General features: G+C 60.2%; 2 protein-coding genes and 1 long non-coding RNA gene across 6 annotated transcripts; 1 reads left to right on the plus strand and 2 right to left on the minus strand.

Annotated features, from left to right (window-relative positions):
• Positions 1 to 87: 87 nt before the first annotated feature.
• Positions 88 to 3423, minus strand: Fbxl15 (F-box and leucine rich repeat protein 15). The gene is made up of 5 exons (XM_028874708.2): positions 3286 to 3423; positions 2163 to 2806; positions 1846 to 1999; positions 910 to 1415; positions 88 to 435 (listed from the first exon to the last, which is right to left on the minus strand). The coding sequence occupies exons 2-5, from the start codon at positions 2213 to 2215 to the stop codon at positions 246 to 248; spliced, it is 903 nt and encodes a 300-aa protein (XP_028730541.1). The 5' UTR covers positions 2216 to 2806; positions 3286 to 3423; the 3' UTR covers positions 88 to 245.
• Positions 3424 to 3486: 63 nt separating this feature from the next.
• Psd (pleckstrin and Sec7 domain containing) lies at positions 3487 to 18814 on the plus strand. Of its 4 annotated transcripts, none has more exons than XM_028874701.2 (18): positions 3487 to 3563; positions 4420 to 4472; positions 5701 to 6437; positions 6698 to 6800; positions 7196 to 7550; positions 8190 to 8630; positions 9970 to 10164; positions 10307 to 10387; positions 10546 to 10658; positions 11197 to 11255; positions 11359 to 11448; positions 14798 to 14841; positions 16167 to 16351; positions 16443 to 16513; positions 16618 to 16775; positions 17137 to 17281; positions 17478 to 17621; positions 17999 to 18814. In XM_028874701.2, exons 3-18 carry the CDS (start codon positions 5784 to 5786, stop codon positions 18227 to 18229), a joined length of 3069 nt encoding a protein of 1022 aa, XP_028730534.1. In that variant the 5' UTR covers positions 3487 to 3563; positions 4420 to 4472; positions 5701 to 5783; the 3' UTR covers positions 18230 to 18814. The 4 variants fall into 4 exon arrangements, 2 of the variants coding, with proteins under 2 accessions (XP_028730534.1, XP_028730533.1); XM_028874700.2 differs by lacking the exon at positions 3487 to 3563 and adding an exon at positions 3618 to 4251; XR_003735057.2 differs by lacking the exons at positions 3487 to 3563; positions 16618 to 16775 and adding an exon at positions 3602 to 4251 and having other exon boundaries at positions 17999 to 18045.
• Positions 6522 to 9437, minus strand: LOC119088109. The gene is made up of 2 exons (XR_005091701.1): positions 8992 to 9437; positions 6522 to 7027 (listed from the first exon to the last, which is right to left on the minus strand). It is a non-coding gene; the product is annotated as an uncharacterized LOC119088109 (long non-coding RNA).
• Positions 18815 to 18866: the final 52 nt, after the last annotated feature.

Consider the following 18866-nt stretch of genomic DNA (forward strand, 5'->3'; position numbering starts at 1 on the left):
TCATTCTGCTCATTTCTGCCACCGGGGCAAGAAGAGTTAGTGTCCGCCTGACCTGTTCCCAGCGTCACGTCCCCTGGGCACCAGGCAAGAAGGGGTAAAAGCTCTTTATTTGAAATTCCAGGGTGATCAGGGCACACCACAGGCCTCTCAACCACTGGCCCCCACAGTCCAGTTTCCCTACAGCTCAGCGTCAGGCAGGCCCCGGCCACACAGTCCAGCTGTGCTCCCGCCCGAAGGAAAGTCAGTCAGACCTGCAGGTTGACAAAGGGCGCGAAGCCCGCCATGTCCTGGAGCAGCACCAGGGCCTGGTGCAGGGGTGGCTCCACGTCGATGTCCACACCACGTTTCCGCAAGCGGCTCAGGCTGGGCTCGGCCACATGGTGGCAGTGCCGCACGCGCAGGGAGCGCAGCGCCGGGCAGTACTCCGCCAGGGTCCTGAGGGAGGAGGAGCAGGGTGATGCTGGGTGCAGGAGGCCCTCGCACGGTCTGCAGGGCCAGCCCACGACACCTGACACCTGCAGCTGGCTCCAGCACATCCTAGGCCTCCCTCCAGCTCAAGGTCTGCTCCTTTCTCCAGTACCCAAGGAAGGGGGCAGGGATGGAATTACAGGCTCCAGGCCTTCAGCTCGTTGAGGGCTTCTCGCTCTCAGAGAGTACCTATCCTTGGTTCTTTCCAGCGTTCCAAGATTACCCCCCTTGTTGCAGAAACGCCAGAATTCAACTTGATGTCACAACTCTCAGTGTGTCAATCTTGGATCAGAAGTTTTTGTTTTGTTTTGTTTAATTATAGGCTTTCTAGCCTAAAAAAATCCCAGAGGTCTATCTGGTGGGCCTTTGTCAAGTACAACCCGCCCCCCTATCCCTAGAGTGACTGCCCACCTCCACCCTAGCGGCCCCATGCCCAGGCACCTGACACCGTCGCTTCCGACCCGAAGGCAGCCTGTGAGGTCGAGGTGCTCGAGTTGCGGGCAGTTTCGAGCCAACTCTTGGACCGCGGTGTCCCCCACATTGGCGTTGACAGCCAACGAGAGGCTGCGGAGGCCCGCGCCGCGTCTCTGCGCCAGGTACACGATGGCCTCGTCCTTGAGCTGGCGACAGGCGGTGAGGTCTAGCTCCTCCAGAGCCGGGCAGCGGTCGGCGAGGCCACGTAGTGCCAGCCCGTCCACCCAGTCACAGTGAGCGAGCGAAAGGCGCTGCAGACGCGGGCAGCCCTCGGCCAGCGCCCCCAGCGCTCGGCGACTCAGTTGGCCGCAGCCGGCCAGCGCCACGCTCCGTAGCTGCGGGTTCCGCGCCAGGACTGGCACCAGGTCCTCGTCCGACAGCCATTCGTGACACGGAGCCAGCGCCAGCTCCTGCAGCCCCTCGGCATCCCGCAGTAGCCGGGCTAAGGCGGCCCGTGGAATCTGTGGACCCACCTGCGGGCGGGAGGCACCGAGACTCAGTCTGTCCCTGGGCCGGGACACTGCCTGGCAGCCGCCTACCTTCAGGACTTGCCACCTGCCCTCCCAGGAGGGACACCAGGCTCCCTCCGGGTCGCTGCCCAGTGCTCGCCCTCTGGAGTTCTCCACGTCGCACCCGGGGTCGCCAAGGGTTTCCAGCGCCGCTGGGGCGGGCCCGGAGGCGGGGCGAGGGTGGGACCCCCGCGGGGGCGGGGCTCCGGGGGCCGGCTCACCCGGGCGGGGGCGGGGCCGGCTCACCCGGCGGGGGGGGCGGCTCACCCGGGCGGGGGCGGGGCTCCGGGGGCCGGCTCACCCGGGCGGGGGCGGGGCTCGGGGCCGGCTCACCCGGGCGGGGGCGGGGCCCCGGCTCACCTGGGCGGGGGCGGGGCTCCGGGCCCCGGCTCACCTGAGCGGCGTCGAAGCGGCGCAGCCCGGCCAGGTGCAGCTGAACGAGCGCCCGGAAGGCGCGGCTGACGCGCTGCAGCCGGAGCAGCTGGCGCAGCGGGACCCAGTTGAGGACGTGCGGGAGCAGCACGTCTTCCCAGGGCAGGTCCAGGAGCCTGGGAGGAAAGGGCGCTGACGTCCCCGGGCCGCGGTTACGTGCGAGTCCGTCGGTTATACCCCAGCGTCCCCGCTGGCAAGAGGGGTCCGGGTCCGGCCGGGACTCAGCTGCCCTCCCGCGGGTCTATTTTTTCCTCCCTCGGCCCCTCCAGTGCTCGGTACCTGACAGCTCCCGGTTCTTGCTCCCCTCCGGACTGCTCCATCGGTGGCTCCATCGCTGCCTACTGCGCGTGCGCAGGACGCTCTTCTCGCTGTGGCCTTGCAGCGGCCGCGGCGATCCCGCCTCCTTGGTCTGAGGACAGACCGATTTAATCGAGTGCGGTCTCACTGAGGATCCTTATCGGAAAGCCTTCCGGATGGACCCCGAAACGGGGGCAGAACAGACCAGTGATGCACCATCAGATGTCTTCTCAGCTACAGGGCTTGAAGCCCGAGGCTGTGCTTCCGCTCTCCGTCGCGGGCCAGCAGCCGCCTCTGAGCGGTGATGGGAGGAGCGGACCAGGCCAGAGGCAGGAGGGGCGGAGCCAGGACTCCTAGGTTACCGAGAGCCTCCCTCTGTCCTTTGGTCGCCTTTAAGCGACTTTGAAAAAAGAAGGGGGGGGGGGCGGCGGGGACTGCCCAGGCTCTAACTGGTATGCAGTAGGTGCTCAATAAGCAATGGCCAAAAGCATACATTAAATGGGCGGCGCTAAGGCTTTTCTTATCAAGCAAACTTGTTCAGACCTGCCATTGCTTGTGAACTGTGCAGTGCACACTCGTGACATCCATCCCTTTCCACTTCAGGACAGCGTGGGCCGGCGTTCTGCCTAAGGGAGAAGGACTGTATGGGGAGGGCCAGCTGGGGAGGAAGGCGTGCTCCGCGCAGCCTCCTGGCCGCACTGCTTCTTGACTGGGAGAGTGACGCCCAAAGCTCGCAGCTCAGTCATCAGGCTTCCCTTTCACTGTGCCCCATATACTAATCCCCAGTCCCACTCTGGGGAACCCCTGGCGTCACAGTCTCCTCCACCATCCAAGGTGGTGTGTGGCATGCGAAAGACCGTAGGGCCGTTGCATTCTACACGGCTGTGCACCCCTGTGCAAACATTTCAGCCACTTCTTCATAAAGCTGCTTCCCGTCCGTTATCTCACCAGGGCTTTGGGCACCTTTGCCAATGCAGGCAGGTCCGTCCATTTTAAAGATGGGCAAACCGAGGCTCAGGGGAGGAAGCTCCTTAGCCAGGAGCAAACGGAGCACAGATAAAGGACCCAGACATCCTGGTTTTTCCCAGAATCCCTTCCACACTACCTCATTACTCAGTGTAGCATGGAGGGAGAAGCCAGCCAGCACCGGAAAGAGCAGAAGAGGGTGAAGTTGGGTGAGGGGGTTGCTTCCTCTCCTCCTCAGCCTGCTTGGGGAAGGGGTAGCCTGGAAGGATCTCTGCAAAGACACATGTGGGCGCGTACCACCTCCGGCCGCGCGCCTCCTCCCCCGCCCCTTTGTTCGCGCCTCTGCGCTTGCGCATTACGACAAATCTGGCGCTGTCCCTTCAGCACCTCCCGGAACCCGCGCCACCCCTCCCCGCGGTGAGCCCCGCGCACCCCCGCCTCGAACGTCCCCGCACCCTCTGACCACCCGAACCGACCCTCTCTTCCTCCCGAGGTCATCACCTGTCGGCCCTGGCCTTCCAAAGGAGAATAGTTGCCATAGTAACTCATGTGGCGTTTTCCTAAAATAGCCAGACCCTCTTCCACCCTGGCCAAGGGCACAAGGTTTGCTTGTGCTTCTCTTCCCAGTCTTTGGGTCACCCCCTCTAAACTCTCGCTCCTGAAAAGGCGGGACGATTAACCTAGGCCGCCAGGAAGTTCTTCCTGGAGTCTGACTTATCCTTCCTCTGCACTCCGGGTGGGTGGTCAGGACAGGACTCCGGGGGCTGAGGTTGGGAACCCCGAAGTGTGTAAGCCTGCGTTCGCTTGATGTCCCCCTTCCGTAGTTGGTCTTCTGGTTTTAGGGGGCGGGTCCGGTCTACTCCTGTACCGTGTGGTTTGCGTGGCCGCGTGCTTGTGGGGGCGGGAGCGCGTGTGGCATGTAACAGGTCATGTGGCAGCCTCCTGGGGACACGCGTGGGGTCTGGAGCAGGACAGGCGTGTGCAGCTGGACCCTGTGTGGTTCAGGAGACGATGCACGAGAGAGAAATGAACACGAGTGGGGTGGGGCATCTGAGGGTTTAAGGAACAGAACCCGGGGTTCTCTGCACTCTCCCCTTCCTCTGGTGTGAGTCTGAGGAGTGACTGGGGGGGTGGCATTCCTTGGGACTCAGGGCCCTGGGAAAGAAGGGAGGTGGGGGGATTAGCGTCGCTTGAGCAGAGCGTGGGGAGGGGTGGAGGAGGGACTGGGAGGCGGGCGGGCCTGGAGCAAGCGGGAGCCGTTCTGCTTTCACAGCTGAGCGGGGCCCGGCTCTCTGCCTCTCTTCCGTTCCAGCTCCGAACGCAGCGGTGAGTACTGGGGTGCCTCGGAGGAGGGGGGGCTGCACAGGGGAGGCCCAGGCCCGTGGAGCCTCAAGAACCCGTCTGGCAGGGTTGCTGCTTCTGACAGCTTTCCTTACGGGTGCTTTGCCACCAGAGGCCCGGTTTTCCTTTATGGCCCCTCCTGGACTGGACAAGACATGTCATACCCCTGGAGTTGGGGGGGAGGGCTGTGGTGCAAGCCCCTCACCGAGACCTGGTCCCTGGTGGGGGGAGGAGAGGATGTGTGTGTCTGATTATGTGTGCAAATGTGCATCTGTGTTTATGATTGTGACGAGGAGGTCTCTGTCTGGTACACCTGTCTGTGTGTGCATCAGAAGATGAGAGGCTGTCTGTATATTTGGGTCCCTCTTTGTGTGTTCCTGTTTGGTGATCTGTGTGTAAAGCCAGCATGTGCTTTTCCATTATACACATATTTGTTATGACTGTGAGTGTATGAGGGTGTGTCTCTCTCTGAGCAGGGCTGCGTGTGCCTGTGTACTGGAGGGTGTTGCCTAGGAATGTGTTAACTGTGTACTCCTGTCTGTCCTTCTGCATGTGTGTATATGAATTCGTGTGTGTGTGTGTGTGTGTGTGTGTGTGTGTGTGTGTATGCGTGCATGTGTGATATGGGAAAAGGGTGTCTCTTCCCCACTCAGCGCCTATGGACTGAAGTTAAGGGCCTCTTTTCAAGCTTTTCTTCTCACCTCTTCCCTGTGTCTCTCGACACTTCCTCGTCCCTATGTGACCCCTCTCTCTCCTTCCAAGAAGCCTGATGTTTCTCTTCCTAAGTGGGATTATAGAGGACCCAGGGCTGTATTAATGGGTGTCATAGTAGCTGGATTCCACTACATTTTCCTGTGGCTTGCAGCTCCGTATGATCCAGAAGATAGGATACCAGCCTCCACACAAGAAAGAGTTCCCAACTGCCCCACAACTGAACTCAATGAACTTCTGAATTAGCTTGCTTTTTCTTCCTAAAGTGATGCTCAGGGCTCCCGGACAGGAGAGGAACTGAAGGCCCACTGAGTGGGTGGTCCTTTTCCCCTAAGGTTTCCATGAAAGGAGCCATCAGGGTTAGGACGGGTGAGCCCATATTTCCAGGCCTGGCTAGGTCCCGGACCTGTGTAGTCCCAGCCCACTTTGCCCTCTCTGTCTGAGCTGCCCTGCCTGTCTGGCTCCTGTACACGGCACCCGTGCTCTCCTTCCTCTCTTGCAGGCCTGTCTGAAGAGCATGCAGCCCCCTCACTCCCTGCCTGGCCTCGCCATCCCTGCCCCCCCAGCCTGACCCCCGGCCCCAGCATGGCCCAGGGTGCCATGCGCTTCTGCTCAGAAGGAGACTGTGCCATCTCCCCACCACGATGCCCCCGTCGCTGGCTCCCCGAAGGCCCGGTGCCCCAAAGTCCCCCAGCCAGCATGTATGGCAGCACAGGATCCCTAATACGACGAGTGGTGGGCCCAGGTCCTCGAGGCCGGGATCTGGGACGCGTGACAGCACCTTGTACCCCTCTGCGAGGCCCCCCATCACCCCGTATGGCTCCCTCACGCTGGGGACCCTCTTCACCCACTGGGCAGCCCCCACCAGGGGCACAGAGTTCTGTGGTCATCTTCCGTTTTGTGGAGAAGGCCAGTGTGAGGCCATTGAATGGCCTACCTGCTTCTGGAGGCCTGAGTCGGAGCTGGGACCTGGGTGGGGTTTCTCCTCCCAGGCCCACCCCAGCCCTTGGACCTGGCTGCAACCGGAAGTTGCGGCTGGAGGCATCCACATCAGACCCACTCCCAGCTGGAGGAGGCTCTGCTCTTCCTGGTAGCCGGGACCCCTCACGTGGGCCATTGGTACCACCCCAGATTGGGGCAGATGGTCTTTACTCCTCCCTCCCCAATGGGCTGGGGGGGACCCCTGAGCACCTGGCCATGCATTTCCGAGGACCTGCAGACACTGGATTCCTAAACCAGGTATGCAATCTGCCTTGGGCTCTCTGGGGCCTTAGCACCCCAGAAAAGGGACAAAGCCCAGCCCCTGTTGGACTGAGGCTTGTCTCATATTCACCCAAATCCTTTAATGTCCTAAATCAGCTTTCTCGCCCTCTGTCGCTGTGTTCCCGCACCTTCATCCTGTCCCATGTGGTCTTCTTTCTGCTGCTCCATATTCTGTGTCCTTGTATGTCTGGCTTTCATTTTGGGGTCCTGTGCCTTTCACTTCCTCTTTGGCTCAGGGGGACACCTGGTCCTCCACCCGGGAAGTCTCCTCTCATGCTCAGAGAATCGCTCGAGCCAAATGGGAATTCTTCTATGGCTCCTTGGACGCCCCCAGCTCAGGTAAGACTTGGACTTAGCCTAGGGGAAGTGGGTAGGGCCTTCTCCACACCATCTGAGGACTGGCAAAGAGGCATCCTTCAAACCTTCTTCAGGGCTTCCTTGGGCTCCCCAGTCAGCCAAAGTCTCTCTGGGCTCCAGGCTTTCATCTACGCCATGAGGGTTGGGCTGGGTTCTAGAGGAAGCTGGGTGGTGGTGGTGGGGGGATGGCCGGATATCGAGGGTTATTCCTAAGAGTAAAAGAAAGTCTGGTCTCCTTCAGAGTTATTCCCAGGCATTTGGATCAAGTGAAGGGTGTGGCAGATCCGTAGTGGTAGGATGATGAAAGAGTCTCCAGCCTATGTGAGGCCGTCTACCCAACACAAATGACTTCCTGACCTGGATGTCTGTGCACACAGGTGCTAAGCCCCCAGAGCAAGCTCTCCCATCCCGTGAGGTGGGTTCCAAGCAAGGCTCTGGGGTGGCTGTGGGGCGAGCAGCCAAGTACTCTGAGACGGACCTGGACACAGTGCCCCTGAGGTGCTACCGAGAGACTGACATCGATGAGGTGCTGGCTGAGAGGGAGGAGGCTGACTCCGCCATTGAGAGTCAGCCCAGCTCCGAGGGCCCTGCTGCCACTGCCCGGCCACCTGCCTCACGACCCAGCCCATGCCCTGGCCCTCCTTCCAGCTTGGGCAGTGGCAATGAAGATGACGAGGCTGGTGGTGAAGAGGATGTGGATGATGAAGTGTTCGAGGCCTCCGAGGGGGCCCGGTGAGTGGGTCAGGGAAGGGAAAGCATGCTGTTCCCTGTGTTCTACCTACTCCAGCCAGAACCTGAGGTAGAGGAGAAGACAGGGCTGTGAGGACCAAGACAGCATGGGCAGGATGGGGAGGAGATTCCAGGCAGAGGCCTGAGGCCTGGGAGAATATTAGGAATGTATGGGCATTGGGCAAGCCTAGGAGTCGGGGCAGCCACATGGACGAGGCGGGGTTCTAGGTTATCAGAGGCCAAACTGGGGACACGGGTTAGATCCCGGTCCTGGCAAGAGTGTGGAGATGCGGGGGCTTTTCCTTTCTGTCTCACGCCCCACGGCTGCGTGGAGCCACATCTTCTCCTAAGATGTTACCAGAAATAGAAAAGGGATGGCAGGAGGGAAGCGGATCAGGGGAAAGGGGGAGAAAGGGAGATTAGTAGGGAGGGGGAGGAGGGGGGCTGGGTGCTAGCTATGGGCAGGGCTGGGACACCGCAGACACTGAATTTCGTGGGCCCTCTCCCCTAGTGGCTTTTTCTTAGGGGGTTTGGTCTGTGGAAAGGGGTTGATAGGCCCTGTATCAGCTGGCATGAGTTCAGTGACATCCTGCCAAGGCCTGGTGCTGGGGAGCTCATCAGACATTCTCCCTGCCTCTGCAGACCGGGGAACCACATGCTACTCTCTGGGCCTCTCAAATCTCCAGTTCCCTTCCTCCCTGGGACCAGCCCCTCGGCGGATGGGCCTGACTCTTTCAGTTGTGTGTTCGAAGCTATCCTGGAGTCACACAGGGCCAAGGGTACCTCCTATAGCAGCCTTGCCTCCCTAGAGGCCTTGGCCTCACCTGGCCCAACCAAGAGCCCCTTCTTCACCTTTGAGATGCCTCCCCAGCCCCCGGCTCCCCGGCCTGACCCACCCGCCCCCGCCCCTCTTGCCCCACTTGAACCGGATTCTGGTACCAGCTCTGCTGCTGACGGTCCTTGGACCCAGAGACAGGAGGCGGAAGAGCCAGATGCTGGGGCCAAGGTGGTCCCAAGGAGGGGGCCTCCTAGTCCCTCCCATTCTGAGGATAGCCTTGGGCTGGGGGCAGCACCCCTGGGCAGGTGAGTATTTCCTTTCCTTGCTCAGCCCCAATCCCAGGCCCCCAGGAATTGCTGATTAAGAGAAGGAGCCCCAGAATGAGGAAGTAGTTTATATTCCTGACCAAGAGCAGGTGGTTACCAGATGCCTGTTTTCCCGTTCGGAGGCCTCCTGCCATCGGCCCCCTGCAGCTCCCTCCCTGGGCTCAGATCCAGTGACTGGAGAAGCCATGATTCAGGATGGAAGAATCCCCAGAGCACATCCTCTTTCTCTCTTGGAGGGCCCTCTCCTTCCCAGACAGCCTCTTACTCCCACCCAGCCAGACCCACAGCCCAGAGCCCCTCCCTTCTCCTGCCTCCGCCCGCTCCTCCAGGAGGCTCTCACCCTGCTCTAGGAATGTCCTTTCACAGCCTAACCTTTGTGCGCTCCCCTCTGCTGTTACCCTCTCAGTCATGGCAGCCATGGCAACAGGAGGGGGTGGCCAGGGAGACAGGGTTGCCTAGCAACCAGGAGTTTCCGGCCTCTGTCTCTGGGGTGACAGGTGGCTTTGCGAGTAGAGCAGCTGGGTAGGGAAGGAAGGAGAGGAAGAAGATGAGGGGTGCACTCTGACCCCCAAAACTGTAACCCCAGAAAGTGCTTCTCTATTGGTAGAAGGGAGCACCAAGGAAGAGTCCTCAGAGAGGCGGGAAATGAGAGGAGCAGGAGGTATCCCTAGTGCTCCCAGATCTTTATGTGACCTCACTGCTCCTCCCCAGCATCTGTTTATACCTGGGTGCCTGTGTACAGGGCTGTGTGTGCAGACAGAAGACTGCCTTGAGGGGGGCAGGTGTGGAGAGGGCGACTCCATATCAAAGAGCAAACTTAGGGTCGGGCGGTGGTGGCGCACACCTTTAATCCCAGCACTTGGGAGGCAGAGCCAGGCGAATCTCTGTGAGTTTGAGGCCAGCCTGGTTTACAGAGCGAGGATCCAGGACAGGCACCAAAGTTACACAGAGAAACCCTGTCTCAAAAACAAAAACAAAAACAAAACAACAACAACAACAACAACCCCCCAAAAAAAACAAAGCAAAACAAACCAAACCAACCAACCAAACAAACAAAATACTTAGGTCCCTGGAAGCTCTGGGGAGCAGCCAGGACTCCCACAGCACTGATATGGGTTAGATTTGAGGCAGAACTTCCATTGAGAGATGATAAAGTAGGCAGATGGACAGAAGGCTGACTAGTCTCCTCCCCTAGAAAAAAGAAAAGGACCTTTCCATGTCCCTCCAGCCATTCCCCAACTTCCAGGTCTAGAGCAAAGGGGGTTCTGGATGATCTCCAAGCTCTGCCCAATCCTCAGCTGCTGCTCTACCCTGGCAGTGAACCACCCCTAAGCCAGCTGGTGTCCGACTCAGACTCCGAGCTGGACAGCACAGAGCGGCTGGCCCTGGGAAGCACAGATACCTTGTCCAATGGACAGAAAGCGGACCTGGAGGCTGCACAGCGCCTGGCCAAGAGGCTGTACCGACTGGATGGCTTCAGGAAGGCTGATGTGGCCCGGCATCTGGGCAAGAAGTAATAATGCCCCTGGGCTGGGACTGAGGCTGGGTCAAGGAGTACATCCTCTCCAGTTAATGCTCAAGGGCTCTAGGCAATGCCCAGCTGGCCCCTTCACACTTCCCCTTGTGACACCCCTACCTGTCTGCCCTGCCCGCAGCAATGACTTCAGCAAACTGGTGGCTGGCGAGTATCTCAAATTTTTTGTCTTCACGGGCATGACTCTGGATCAAGCTCTCAGGTGGGTGTTGAACCCTCCGAGGATAGCCCTACCGACCAGGCACGGTGTTTGGAGTTCCAGCTATGCGACTTCTTATTTGTCCTGGCGTCGCTCTTCAGTGACCAGGACTTCCTGGTAAGGTCTTGGTGGAGGGTGACATCTTCTTCCTCCCCCCTTAGGGTGTTTCTTAAGGAGCTGGCCTTAATGGGTGAGACCCAGGAGCGGGAGCGTGTACTGGCCCACTTCTCCCAGAGATACTTCCAGTGCAATCCTGAAGCCCTGTCCTCAGAGGGTGAGCAGGCTGGGAGCAGAACTGTCCCCGCGGGGCCACAGAGCCACACATACAGGAGCAAATGTTTGTGCAAGAGGGAATGAACGGCCACGTTCATGGGCATGTGCACGCGCATCAGTGTAGATACAGCTGTGTGCATATGGAACTGTCCGCGCCAGGCAGGACGGGCAGGTCAAGTGTGTTTTGAGAGGCAGGTGGAGGTGTGTTTGCACGAAGTTGTTCCATATGTATGTGCAGGATCAGATTTGGCCCCAGTGCTGACGGGCTCTCATATGTGTGCTTGCCTTTGTGTAGTACGTTGAGCATGTTGAGTGTTGGGGGCAACCGCCCCAGTAACTTGGGGAACTAGGAAGGGGAACCAGAGATCGAAGGCTGGGTTCTTGCTGAGGAGACAGGCTGGAGGAGAGATGGAGTGGGTTCACAGAGTTCGGATAGTAAGGAAGTGTAGGGCAAAAGGGTGCAGAAAGAGTTGGGTGATGGACTGCTGTGGGAAGAACCCCTGGGAGGTGGCTGATGCTGGCAATCAATTCTCCCCTAGACGGTGCTCACACGCTGACCTGTGCCCTCATGCTCCTCAACACAGATCTCCACGGCCACGTGAGTGGGGGCATGGCAAGCGGGAGCCAGAAAACAAGAGACTTAAAAGCTTTGGGGGGCTAAGCACCTCCCAACCTCACAGACCTCTGTTTTCCTCCCTTAGAACATTGGGAAGCGCATGACCTGTGGGGACTTCATCGGAAACCTGGAGGGCCTCAATGACGGTGGCGATTTCCCCAGGGAGCTGCTCAAGGTTGGGGGGAGGGGAAAGTCAGCCGGTAGAGATTGCTAGAAGGGAAGGACAGGGTACCTGCCCAGCAGCAGGGTTGTAGGGAGGGGAGGGCTGGGACTTGGGACTTGTTGGGTAGCTCCGGCGGCAGGAACCTGGGCTCTAGTGACTCAGCTTGGGGACCGCCCCCTCGCCCAGCCCCCACAGACAGGCTCTCTCCGCACATGCGCACGCGCATGCAATCCTGAGGCAGGGGAAAGGGGGGCCGGTTCTGGAAAACACGTGAGCAGGCCCTCCTGGACTCTGCGTTTGCTCTCTTCGGTTCCAGTGTTCACAGAGGGTGGGAGGGAGGTGTCTCTGCGGGTGCGCGGGTGGGGGTGGGGGTGTGTGCACGGGAACCCTGCTCTCCACCGTAATGTATAAGAGCTACAAAGACCCTCCTGGCTCCAGTGCCCAGGAGGGAGCCTACGGTAGAGAGCTCAGAGAAGGCGCAAAGGTTTGCCCAGGTTCTTGCCTCCAGGGCACGACGCTGGGACTAGATACTGCTCTTCTGGCTGCTTTGGAAGCAGATCCTGCACCCAGGTGCCAGGAAAGAGATAGGTACCAGTGGGAGGGAGCCGTCTGACCCTGTCTCGCAGTTATTCTCCTCCCCATGATGGAGATGGAATGTTGTACCTCGGGAGGCCTGAACTAACTTGAAGAAGGGGGTCTCTGGGCTACTCTCTACATGTGACGACACAGAACAGGTCATGGGTTGGGGTATATTGGGCACCTGAGTTTGAGCGTGTATCTGAGTGGGCGCGTCCACTGTGAGTTGAGGTGTCAGTGGATTGGGCTGTGAATTGTGTGTGTTTGGCAACTGTCTTTGAATCGAGGGACCTGCGTGACTTGAGGTGTTAGTGCTTTGGGTGTAGTTTGGGTATTTGTGTGTGATGCAGCGCGGTGTGCATCTTCCAGCTGGTTGTGCCTGGTTTGACAGTCGAGGGTGTTTGTCCACTGTAGATGGTTCCTTTTGAGGTGTACATCTGTAACTTGGGGTGAATGGGAATCGGTGCGTCTGGCAAGTTGGTATGTCTGACCTCGTGGCACATGGACTTGGCTTGGACATTGGGATATCGGCTTATGGACGGGGTCATGACTGTTCGAAGGCCGGCCCCCCGGAGTCTCAGAGGCAGGACCACGCGGGTGGAGGGTGGAAGGTCGGGGAGCCAGCCGATCGCGCCCCTCAGTTCCCAATCCTGACAAGCTGCAGGGTGCTCCTGACGCCGCCCGCCGCCGCCCATCGCGCGCGCGGGCTCGGCCCCCTGGCGAGCCCCCACGCATGCGCCCCCGCTCGCCGCCGGCCCTCCCCACGGCGCCGGCTCGCGCCGTGCTGCTCCGTCGCGCGACGTCCCCGCCCCAGCCCGCGCCCTCCCCTCCCGCCGGCGCCCCCTCCTTCTGCGGAGCTGCGGAGCCCACGGCGCCGCCGCCGAGCGCTCGGTGCGTCGGTGGAGCCGGCGGGCTCGGGCCGGGCGCTCGCGCCGGCTGTCGGGGAGCCGTCCGCGGCCGTCCGGGCGGCCCGGGGCCGAGGGCGGGCGGGGCATGGCCGGGGGCCGCGGCGCGGCGGCCGGGCCAGCATGATTGGCGTCAACAGCATCCACAGCAGCGCGGGGCGGCTGCGCTCGCGCTCGCTCTGCTCGGTGCGCTACGGGCGCACCCACCGCGGCGCGGAGACCCTGTGCTACGGCTGGCCGCAGCGCTCGCGCAGTCTCAAGCCCGTGCTCTACACCGATCTGGTGGTCAGCCGCCTGCAGAGCCGCAAGAAGAAGAAGGCGGTGAGGGCGTGGGGCCCGCGGCCCACGCCAGGCCCGGCGGCGAGCGAGGGGGCGGCTTGAGGGAGGTGCTGAGGGCAGGAGAGCGAGGAGACAGGAGGGCATGGGTGGGGACGAAGGTGTTTGGGGAGCCCAACGGGCTAGAATTCCTGGGCAGCTAGAGGTGGGCATGCGTTGTGGGGGTGGGCCAAGGTGGACCTTCCTCACCCACCATTCTGGGTGAAGAGGGTTTTCTAGATGGGATCTATGACGGGGCTCAGGACCTTCAGAGGAAGGAAGGTGTGGTTGTGGGCCGAGGTAGAGGGCAAGATGAAGAGCTGGGAGGCTGGAGACGCGGTTGTGGGTTGGAGGTCTTGGTGGTCACTCCAGCCTCCTGGCTGGATAGTTGAGGAGTGAGAGCGTTCAAGGTCCGAGCCCTACTGGGTTTGGCCCAGGTGTGTTGAGAGCTGTGTGTTGATCAGCCTGGTTTGTGTCATGCGAGGTGGAGGCTTTGGGATGCACCGACCTGCAGACAGGATGCGCAGGCATGGGGTGCTTGGATAGCCCGTGGCAGGGCATGCATGTATGGGCAGTGAGAGAGTCGGAGCCTGTGGTGTGTTGGGAGAATGAGGGGGTGCTGTGTCCCAGCACCAGGAAGGCACCGACGTCACCACTGCACCCAACTCACGCGCAGGCAGCATCACAGACCCACAGGAAAACACGCACATGCTGGGGACACACCCACTCACAGACAGGCTGGCAGAAGCGCCCCCACACTTGGAATCGCTGGTGTATTCTGAGCCATCCCCAAGTACAGGGGTCTTGTATACGACTTCTGAAGGCCATTCTCCATTTTGGCACTTCGCGGCCCTCAAATGTTCCCAGGCCAGCTGTACAGAGGGCAAGTGACTGGTTCGGGACCCACAGCGTGGGGTAGACCGCGACTGGAAGCTGAAACTCCTGTTTTGGTCTTTGGTTGGCGCCGTGGCAGTATCAAGTATGGCTGTGGGTAGAGCACTGAGCCCCGTGGTATCTGGCTGGCTGGCGCTATTGGGGTTGGGGAAGGCTCACTTAGTTCTGCAGCTGGGAACCAAAGAGGGTGGATACTCTATCATAGAGCCTCAGTTTCCCCATTTGCTCTGTGTGGGTTTATGCTGTGGAACCAGACCGGAACACATGGTGGAGGGAAGGAGGATGTCTTCGGCTGGTCTCTCGGATTCTGTTTAGGGCTGAGCGTCTCCTCCCAGGCTCTGAGCGGGGGAGCCCCCTAATAATAGATAACAATAGCAGCTGGCAGTTACTATGCGCCAGCTGTGGGCCAGGGTTTCCTGGGCTGACTAGCCAGTTGCCACCACATGTTGCCATGCGTGTTCTCCCTGTGGACAGCTGCTCAGGTCGGGCCGCTCCAGTGATGAAGACCCTGGTCTCAGTGCTGCGTTCTAGAGCTAGGTTGTAGTCATGGTGTCCTTCCTCTTACTTCCACATCCTCTCCCAAGTTAGGAGGGAAGGTTCTGAGCTCTGACACTGGGGTACATGATGTACCTCCCCACAGGATTAATTCACACCCCTTGATTTCTCTCCAGGCCTTGTACAGCTCCATCAAAAATGAAAAACTGCAGTGGGCCATGTGAGTACTGGGCTGTGTGGGGAGGGTTAGGATAGAGTTGGGCCATGGGGGAGGGAGGGTCCGGGGACACCAGAGACCTGGGGCTGGCGGGGGGGGGGGGGAGGCCGAGAAGCAGGGAGGCTACCTCACTTCCTTCTTTGGAAATGCCTGCCTAGACTTGGGGTCTGTCTTGTGTCTAGCTCTGTTGTTATGACAAGCTGGGTTGACGGTGTGGGGTGTGTGCTGAGACACAGGAGGCGCCCGGCAGCCCTAGGAGAAAGCAGGCTAACTTTGGGAGTGAGTACCGGAGGTTACCTTGGAGTGCCACAGAACGAGGAATGGAGTTTCCCCTTTGTCTCAGAAGTGTTCTGTCGGAAGGAGAAGCCCCAGTTTAGTCTTTGGGTCCCAGGCTGAGAGCGAGCCCTGGCCTGACCATCAGTGGACATGCCCTTGCTGCTCTCTGCAGAGTCCAGTCATGGCTCAGCTCGAACAGGAGCTCTTGGTTGTTAGACTGCACCTCTAAGGAACAGGACTCCGGATCAGCGTGCAGGGAGGGAGGCGGTGTGGAGGCAAGCCTGGAGTCAGCAGTGCCTTGTAGGAGATTAAGGGGGACGTTGGTATTCGGGAGACAGAGGTGTGGCTAAAGTCAGTGTGGACGTGGGGATACAAGGCCACTGGCCTGGCTGGGATGGCTGGAAAGGAGAGGGGAAGGAAAGAATTCGTGCAGGCTCCACGCAGGAGGGGTTGGGGGGAGCTATTGGGACTTCTTGAGCCAGGCGACAAGAGAGGCTGATTTTCCTGCCAGGGTTTATGAGCAGAGATGCAGAGGGGCACTAAGAGGGCACCTTTTCCCTTTAGATTTTGAGACAGGGTCCCACACTAGTTCTCAGGCTGCCGTGGACTCTTGACAGTCCTGCCTGATGCCCTCCAGTGGTGGGATTCCGGGCACGGGGCTCCAGGCCCGGCTCTTCTCTCCCTTTTGGCGGCATGGAACCACCAGCTGTGAGCAGTCTGGTGTTAGGTGTGGTTAGGACCCGGCTGAGTCACACGGCTGTCCAGGAGAAAAGTGTGAGGGCTGGGTGTGTGCAGAAACGGACGTGATGGGAAGCTGCCACGTGGCAGGGGGAGGGACGGTCCACGTGTGACCCCTCCCCCAGAAGGGCATCTGAGAGGGCACAGAGCTGCAGCCTGGGGGAAGCCTTACTCAGAGACAGCAGAGCCTCCGTGAGGGGGGTCCCTGGCAGCTGCTCCCACTCAAGAGGAGCGGTGGGGGGCAGGAGGTCAGGGTGAAGGTGTGTGGCTGGGTGGCTGGGTGGCCAGTACTCCTGAACCCATCACACCTGCAGAGACGAGGAGGAGCTGAGACGATCTCTGTCTGAGTTGGCCGACCCTAACCCCAAGGTCATCAAGCGGGTCAGCGGGGGCAGCGGCAGCAGCCCTTTCCTGGACCTGACTCCTGAGCCTGGGGCTGCTGTCTACAAGCACGGGGCCCTGGTTCGAAAGGTGCACGCGGACCCTGACTGCAGAAAGAGTATGTGGCTATGTGGGGGATGGGGGTGCAGGGGACGGGTGGGGGGGAGTTGGCCTTCCTCAGGCCCCCCTGACCTGCCTTCCCTCCCTAGCACCTCGTGGCAAGCGGGGCTGGAAGAGCTTCCACGGGATCCTCAAGGGCATGATCCTCTACCTGCAGAAGGTGCGGGGCCAGGAGCGGGGTGGTTGGCTGGCTTGGCAGAGGGGAGTAGGTGGCTGGAGATGGCCAGGCCAGGACGGGGCAGGACAAGATGGGCACCCCCATAGGAGGAGTACCAGCCTGGGAAGGCTCTTTCTGAGGCAGAGCTGAAGAATGCCATCAGCATCCACCATGCCCTGGCCACCCGAGCCAGCGACTACAGCAAGAGACCCCACGTCTTCTACCTGCGCACAGCCGACTGGCGGGTCTTCCTCTTCCAGGCCCCGTGAGTGTCTTCCCCTTTCCCATTCCAGACCCTGCTCCCTGGATTCCACTTTCCTTGGAAGATCACACTCCACGGGCTGGGTAGCTCAGCGGGTAGTGATTGTGTAATATGCAGAAGGCCCTGGGTTCAGTCTCTAGCCCTGTACATGCCAGACCTGGTGATCATGCCTATCATCCCAGCGTTTAGGAGGCAGAGGCAGAAGTTCAAGGTCACCCTTGACAACATAGCCAGTTTGGACCTAGCCTGGGATACTTGAGACTATCTCAGTGAATGAGTAAACTAACACATAAGTAAGACCGTATTCCAGGTCGGGACTGGCACTCCTGGACAGGAACCTGGGGTCCCTACGCTGTCTCCCCAGGAGCCTGGAGCAAATGCAGTCCTGGATCACTCGCATCAATGTGGTGGCTGCCATGTTCTCTGCACCCCCCTTCCCAGCTGCTGTTAGTTCCCAGAAGAAATTCAGCCGTCCTCTGCTGCCCAGTGCCGCCACCCGCCTCTCCCAGGTAGTCCCAGATTGCTCAGTCCATCTGTTGACAGTGGGATGGGTCGGGGTGCTAAGCTCCAGGCATGTGTGGTCAGCTGCGTGGTATGCGGCTCACAGGAGGAGGGGGTGGTGGGGACTGAAATCGAGCCCCTTGTTAAAATTCGCACAAAGGGCCCGTAGACTAGTGACTCTGACCAGGCACCCCTGGCTGTTAGGAGGAGCAGGTGAGGACCCATGAGGCCAAGATGAAGGCCATGGCAAGCGAGCTGCGTGAGCATCGGGCTGCGCATCTGGGGAAGAAGGCCCGAGGCAAGGAGGCTGAGGAGCAGCGGCAGAAGGAGGCCTACCTGGAGTTTGAGGTGAGCCTCCCTGCCCCATGTCTTGGTGTCCCCCTCATGGGCCAAGGCTAGGGTTAAGAGCATGGCATGAAAGCATGGAACCCAGTTAGGTGACTGGCAGACTGCCTAATCTCCGAGTCTTCGTTTTCTCTTCTGGGGATCAAGTCTAACTTCCACGGCCACCAGGATTAAGTGACATGAAGGTCCCGCCTCCAGCCCCGTAAAGGCCACAGAAATGCTGGCCGTCAGTATCGGCCGTTCCAAGAGCCCGGGGAGGGTCATCAACCTCTCAAAGATGTCTTTTAGGACCAGCACTTCCTGGCTGGGTGGTGGGGCGCGGGGTGGGTCGGGCCGGAACAGGAGGGCAGGCTCTCACTGCTTCTGGCCTTCCGCCTCAGAAATCCCGCTACGGCACCTATGCAGCGCTGCTTCGCGTCAAGATGAAGGCAGCCAGCGAGGAGCTGGATGCCATAGAAGCGGCACTGGCCCAGGCCGGGAGCACGGAGGATGGATGCCCTCCGCCTCACTCCAGTCCGTCCCTGCAGCCCAACCCCACCAGCCAGACCCGGGCTCAGCGTCCTGGCTCAGAAGCCCGGGCTGGGGCAGGCAATACCAGGCCAAAGCCCTGAGCAGGGAACGGGATCAATGGGGGCAGTGCCCGCTGGGCACCTGCATGATGACATGGCCCTGCCTGAGCTCAGCTAGCCTCGGGCCACCCACGGGGGCCTCCTGGCCCAGGGCCCGACCGCGCCGGACGCGGTGTCCGGGGCAGGGCAGGGCCGAGCCAGGCCTCAGAGCCTAGGCAGAGGGCCTCTCAGAGACCCCCCTTTTTGTGATAATGTTTTGCACTTTTTCGTACAGGAAGGGTGGGTAGGGTGGGAGGGGCCCGTGCCCCTAATTTTTGATTGGGGGTTTTCTTTTCTTTCTGTGGTGGAGGCCTGATAAAGTTTCCGCTTTCTGCTGAGACCACCCCCGCAGACACCAGCAGTAGCCCTTTGTCCTGGGGCCTGGTTCAGACAGAGGCCAGGAGTTGGGGCTGAGCTGGTCCCCCTCTTTCTCCCCAAGGGCTCACCTCTCTCTTCACAGAGACAGAGGAAGGGTGTCCACACTGAGGCCCCATTCACAGGTTGGGGTGGCACGGCCTGCACCCCTCCTTTGGTGGGCCCTGCCCTTTGTATAGCCTCCACCCTCATTAAAACTGCTCTGAATTGCTGGCTGGGTCTCCTCTACTCTCACTCGGGCAGGGATGGGCATCACGTTGGGGTT

The sequence above is a fragment of the Peromyscus leucopus genome, chromosome 1 (assembly GCF_004664715.2).
Source record: "Peromyscus leucopus breed LL Stock chromosome 1, UCI_PerLeu_2.1, whole genome shotgun sequence".
Taxonomy (NCBI): domain Eukaryota; kingdom Metazoa; phylum Chordata; class Mammalia; order Rodentia; family Cricetidae; genus Peromyscus; species Peromyscus leucopus.

Coding starts and splice junctions, on each gene's coding strand:
- Fbxl15 (XM_028874708.2), bottom strand. CDS start 2,215: ATGGAGCCACCGATGGAGCAGTCCGGAGGGGAGCAAGAACCGGGAGCT. Junction 2,000..2,162: donor CAAGAACCGGGAGCTGTCAG/GTACCGAGCACT, acceptor CTTTCCTCCCAG/GCTCCTGGACCTGCCCTGGG. Junction 1,416..1,845: donor GCCGCTTCGACGCCGCTCAG/GTGAGCCGGGGC, acceptor TCCCGCCCGCAG/GTGGGTCCACAGATTCCACG.
- Psd (XM_028874701.2), top strand. CDS start 5,784: ATGGCCCAGGGTGCCATGCGCTTCTGCTCAGAAGGAGACTGTGCCATC. Junction 11,256..11,358: donor ACACAGATCTCCACGGCCAC/GTGAGTGGGGGC, acceptor TTCCTCCCTTAG/AACATTGGGAAGCGCATGAC. Junction 17,622..17,998: donor AGGCCTACCTGGAGTTTGAG/GTGAGCCTCCCT, acceptor CTTCCGCCTCAG/AAATCCCGCTACGGCACCTA.